This window comes from Vanellus vanellus (genome assembly GCF_965231255.1).
Source record: "Vanellus vanellus genome assembly, chromosome: 1".
NCBI classification, from domain to species: domain Eukaryota; kingdom Metazoa; phylum Chordata; class Aves; order Charadriiformes; family Charadriidae; genus Vanellus; species Vanellus vanellus.
The window spans coordinates 157,404,841-157,410,840 of NC_138905.1; the positions used below are offsets into that span (position 1 = coordinate 157,404,841).

The window sequence follows — 6,000 nt, forward strand, 5'->3', positions numbered from 1 at the left end:
ATATAGCAAAATTTAAAGGCCAAATCTTTCAATGCATCTTCTACTGTAATTAATTTTCTTCATGGACAATCCTTGCCATGTATTCAGATGCTGAAGGTAATAATGGCTAGATGTTGGAGAGCATTATTGTATTTCTTTTGTACCTTGCTTCAAATCCTGAATTAATTCACTAATAAACATCTAATTAGTATTTCCATCCTAGATCTCTGTAAGTATTGGTCTGTAACAAAGCATAATTCAGTGCTTCATAATTCATTCAAAGGAGATAAAGGAATTGGAAAAAGAAATAATCCAGAAAGAATGGAAGTAGAATCTGATGTTCAGATTTGATGATCCTAATATTTGGATAAATTCAGTTGGCTCAGGCTTTCAGCTGGCACGACTATAACTCGTTAGCAAGGTTTTAATTCTGTCTGCATTTATGCACCTCTACATCATTTGCAGTGGCAATCAGACTCTCAAGCACTGAATTTAAGCCTCCTGACTATACAATTTTTCTTGTTACCTTTGCAGATCCCTCAGATGAAGTCCAGAGCACAGGTGGAAAACCGGAGCCATAACATGTAAACGGTATTTATGTCATAACAGGATAGACAAGGGGGAGAAGATAGCAGCAAGGTGCTGCCTAATTTACAAAATTAGATTCATTTGGGCAGTCTGTTACACAAATCATCGAGATAAAATGGTACTCAGCAGCTGGCAGAGACCATGTGGTACTCTCCCACGTACCACTGTTCTCTCTTCTAAATCGCTTACGCTAGCTGATCGCCAAGCAGAAGCTACGAGCACAGACAGGGACAGCTCTCAGCAGCAGTGATACTTGGCTGCAAGAAGGAGAAGGGCACTAGTAGTGACAACATGAGCTGCTCAAACAGGCAAGCACGCCCACAGCCCGTGTTTTAAATGCTGCAGGTGCCAGGCTGAAGACGACACGATGGCTGCAGCAGGCCTTATTCCAGGGATCGCCGGGATGAAAGGCCACGCTGGGCATGGCCCCAAACTATCTGGTCTGACCACACAGCTGCCCCTGCTTCCAGCAGGAGACTAGATGGACTAGAGACTTCCCAAGGTTGGATCTTGAAAGATCCTATGATGAGATGGTGACAGTATGTCTCGTTTTCACAGCCTCCTAGTGGGAGCAGTGCACTGGAAAAAAGCAAGATTATTAGTAAAATTGTACTAACGCGGTAGGAGAGTAGCTATAGCCCTTCTCAGCTCGGATCGCCACACTTAATCTCTGCAGATTAAAAAGACAAAGTGCAAACGCATGCAGAAGTCAGGCACATAGCGCTACAGTTCATAAAATACTAGCTTTAAAGTGACATTAATTTATATGTTTTAGATACTTCCTCTCTCCCCAAAGTAGACTGAGAGACAGTGCTCTGCAAACACACTTCCTCTGGTTCAATGTCTTTTCCTTCTGATACAGAAATCATCGGTGAAATGTATTAAAACCGAAGGAGGGTGTGAAGAGTCACATCCCAACCCTTGTGAGGTTCAGCTGCTCTCAGGAGATCCCAGAACACCGCGGGGGCTGCCGCCCTGCACGCAGCCCTGCCCTGTATTTGATCCCAGCTGTCTGCCAAACACAAACAGCAGCAACACTGTTGGCATATTAAGTCAACTGGTAAGGCTCAGGGGAGGATCACAGAGGATGGGTTTCTCCTTCTCTAATGACAGGTAGAGACGGGAGCACATTTGCCAGTTCTGTAGGGACAGTAGAGGCAGTAAAAAGCCCTTCTGGCAGGCTCCAGCCACCCCCCATTGTCTTCTAAAGCACACTGTGTGGAGGGAAAAGTGCTATGCGGTAAAACACACTGATTCGGTGAGAAATCACTAATTAAAAAATTCCAAACTCGGAAAAGAGGGAACAAATAATGCTGCCAAAACTAATGCTGTACATTCACCTTTCCCTCTGCTGTGGTTTAGTCCTTCATCCCTGCCCTCTAACCGGTGCAATGAACATCCCAAGCAGTTGTCATTCACTTCCTTTTAATGAGAGAACCTCATGGCCATCCTCACCTCCTACCAATTAAGGAACCTATGGTTTTGTTGTAGAGTAGCATATTTAATACGCTATTGAACACACACACGCTCATATACATTTGCTACAGTTTCCCTTTAAGAAAGTAATTTCGAAGTGAATAACCTCAATCCAGGACAACACCGAACAATACTTTTCTGACATCTTCAAGATAGTTATTATGCTGCAAACTCCTCATTTGCATTTATCAAATCTCATTACAGGCTCAAAGACTTATTCCTAGAATGCACCTTTAAAACTATGCAGTAAAACTAATCCGTGCTTCTCTGCATGAACAGGGAATTTAGGCTTGTAACTCCCACCAGTTTTAAAAGCAGTTCCATACACAAGTGCCATTGAATCCAGACAAGAGGAAACCCTCATAAATCATTTCTCCTTGAATTACTAAAATACTTCCAGGGCGCCTTAATTTCATATTAAAACATCAAAGAACCTCATTACTCATTTCTTAACTGTAACACAGTGTTTTAAAAATAGTTTCAGAGATGTCCTTGGTACACTTAAGCCATCAAAGGCCAAAATCTGGGGAGAAAACCTTTTACAGCAATCTGCTATTTGTCATGTAAAAACAGTGACATAATCACTAGAAGTCTGAAGTTTTCCAAGTCCTGCAGTAAAAAATACCCGTGGTTAACAAACTACTACTGGCTGTCCAAAACAAGTATCCAAGCAATAATTCATTTATCTGGTGTAAAACCAGCAATTTCCACTCAAAGCCTGGATGCTTAAAAAGGCAAAACCAAAAAGCTTACAAAATTGTGCATCTAGGAAGACACCCAGCCTTGATAGGCAGACCAAAAAAACACCCCTCTGCTAAGAATTTGCTCTGCATTGAATCAATACATTTAGCATAAATCCTAATTTCAGTCTTCAAGGAGGCAGTTCGCATGATTCAAGGTTAAAAGTTCATTATTCGGGTTTTTTTGTGTCTGTCACACAAAATAGCCAAATATTCTGATAAGGAGGGGTTACAAGCGTTTGACCTACAATAGATGATGAGATGTGCTTATAATTATGAAGCTATTCTCATTTGTATTACCCTTGTAAAGTGCAAGAGCCATGTCCAAGGATGTCCTTACAGGCATCTTGAACAGAATGCTACGAATGACATGCTTCTTGGGTTTGTATATTATTTTCTTTGGTGATTAATTTAAACAAAAGTTTAAAAAGCTGATCAGGATGAACTTCAGAATGAGAGCTTAATCGCACACACAATGAAGTTCCCTCTCAACAGAAGGGAAAAAGAAACGCAGTGCTCTGCCTGCGTATTCACATGCAAAGTAACAACTCCCCTTCCCCACTGACTGCCACGTTGACATCATGCAGCATCTGCCTTTGACTTTTTGCATACGCATTGAAAAGACACACCTCAGAAAATAAATAAATAAAGAAATAATAAAAAAGACATTTTTAAAATCAACATAACCATTTCGTTACTTACAGCATTTGATAAAATGGTAATGAGACATTCTTTCATCTCAGGCTGTAGTCTTGCTACAGGTTTCAGCATTCTCTCCTGCTACAACTGTCATGCCCAGAAAATGCATTATTTAGAGCCCTTCCTTAGGTATCCAGTATACCTCAGAATACATTATTTAACGTAGTTTCTGTTCCAGGATCTTGCAGAGGCTTGCGAGTCATCCTCACCCGGCTGCTGGAGTTCCGCTAAACCTCTGCGCGTCTTGAACCATGACTGCTGCACGTGCTATTGTAGCACAATTGATTGACACCGCTCCTAATCCCACATCCCCGGGAATAGAAAGCTTTAATTGGTGTGCACTTGCAGCCACGTTCTTTCAGCACTGAGGTGTGCTGCTGCACTGCGGCTCTCACAGTCCTGCCAGTTAATGGCTTTTCAATAGCTTTCAAATGGCAGCAAACTAAGCTTGATGAGTGGGCTCGAATGAAATAACAGAACAAGGGATCTTAAATTTTATTCCTGCATGCTGTTCGTGTGCCAAATGTGACCAGATTCTTAGCTGGTACTAAAACGGGATTATTTTTAGTTGCCACCAGTTGCTGTGTGAATAGGAAATTGATATAGGTTGCCAAAAATAACCACCTTTTAGCATCACAGATCATTTTTCAGTTTGTTCTAAGGTAAAAATCAGGATAGAGCTCACAGCCATCTTCACTCTCCTGGTTTATGCATAGGTTAATTTAAATTGAGCTAAGAAACATGCTTGCGTGTACATTCCTTGATAGGTTCTTGTTTTGTCATTTCTTTGTGTTATATTGCATCTTTTTCACAGATGGAATATTTATGTCAGAAGAAAGAAACTGCAAGCTCTGGATGGTTTATAACAGGATTATGTGCATGTTATCTAATGATATTTTAATCACGGATTATAAGACAAAATGCCTAAGGAAATGCATCACCAAGATCAAGTCCATACAATTATTTATCAGACCGCGGAATAACAAGTCAATGTATACTGAGGCATTACCCGGTTTCAGATTAAGGGCACACAAAAGGCAGACCTGTGTTGTATTTTAAACACCCAGGCTGCATCATCCTCTAAGCACAATTCCTGCATTGCTTTTCCAAGAACAGTCACCCAGGAATTTGGTTACTACTTCTTCGAGAAACCTGCAGCAGAACTACACCAAAATATTTTCGTAAAATCAAACAATAATTTAAGAGAACTGTGCTCTGAGAAGATTTACATTTGCTTACCGTGTGTCATGCTTACCACAGTCATCACTTCACTGAGAGCTCTTGTAAAGGGAAACCGATAGCCCAGCCATACTTAAATCTTTTATTCCTCTGAAAGGTTCTTACCTACCATTTTGTATACGTGCCATTTTTAACAGCTACAAAGTGTTAAGGGGACTACAAAGGGAAAAGGGCATAACTCATTAGTGGGGATTACTAATTCATATTCTATTAACTATTCTGCAAAGTTCCCACAAGAGCAGAAAGATATATATTCAGAGGCTTCCAGCGATCCATTAGCAAAACCCTTAGGTGAAATCTCTCAGCTCCTAACAGCCACATATTTCAACTCTGGCTTTAGGTATAATATGCACAACAATAGTTTTGCAGAACTAATTATTTAGGTCTTTTTTTTTTGTTTCCCCTGAAAACATCATTTTTTCAAACGAAAGAAAAAAAAAATCAAGAAATAACCAGGGAAGTAGGAATAAATTATATAAAACAATACAGTAATTACATTACCATGGAAACTCTTTATTGTAAAGCTCAGAAGTCCGAAGTAATTAAATCTATCTATACTTTCTTTCACACCTAAACAACATCAGGCCAGTTTGGGCCATATGGCTTATAAAATAAACATACAGTGTGTTTTAAGAGGCAATGTTAGTCATAGTTCATGTGCAAGTGTCAAGTAATCTGACAAAAAGCCCTTTGAGCAACACTTTTTGGCAGAGACATTCCTGACAGGTTCATCCCTGGTGGTACTGTCAGGCAGATAGACTGCCGCGTCTAACATCACACTTCCACCAACCACACTGGCTGAAACCAGGACGACTCTCAGTAAACACTGGTGTTAGGGAGCAATGGACAAAGGGTGATTTTCTGAAGACAGAGAAAAAAGGAAGATGAAACAGTTCTGATTTTGGCTTGAACAAAACGTGGAGAAAAAGTATTTGGGTCTGTCCCATTTCAGATCATAATATATGTGTTTATCTGTTGAATTGCCACAGTGAAAATTTAGGATGGTGGAACTTGGTAGCATTTATGTGACAGATTAGATGGCATACTCCACCCTGCAAGGAATGGGAGAGAATTCAACAAGGCCAAGCGCGGGGTCCTACACCTGGGTCGGGGGAACCCCCGGTATCAATACGGGCTGGAGGACAAAGGGTTTGAGAGCAGCCCTGCTCAAGAAGGACTTGGGGGTACTGGCGGATGAAAAGTTGGACATGAGCCGACAATGTGAGCTCACAGCCCGGAAAGCCAAACACATCCTGGGCTGCATCAAATGAAGTGTGGC

General features: G+C 41.0%; 1 protein-coding gene across 1 annotated transcript in view; it reads right to left on the reverse strand.

The window, feature by feature from the left end:
- The window catches only part of MYO16 (myosin XVI), a gene marked incomplete at both ends in the record, with an annotated part of 331,914 nt that extends 328,401 nt beyond the window's left edge, over positions 1 to 3,513 (reverse strand). The window contains 1 exon segment of the mRNA XM_082498511.1: positions 3,486 to 3,513. Within this exon segment, the coding sequence (XP_082354637.1) occupies positions 3,486 to 3,513 (28 nt within the window).
- Between the last annotated feature and the right edge of the window lie 2,487 nt (positions 3,514 to 6,000).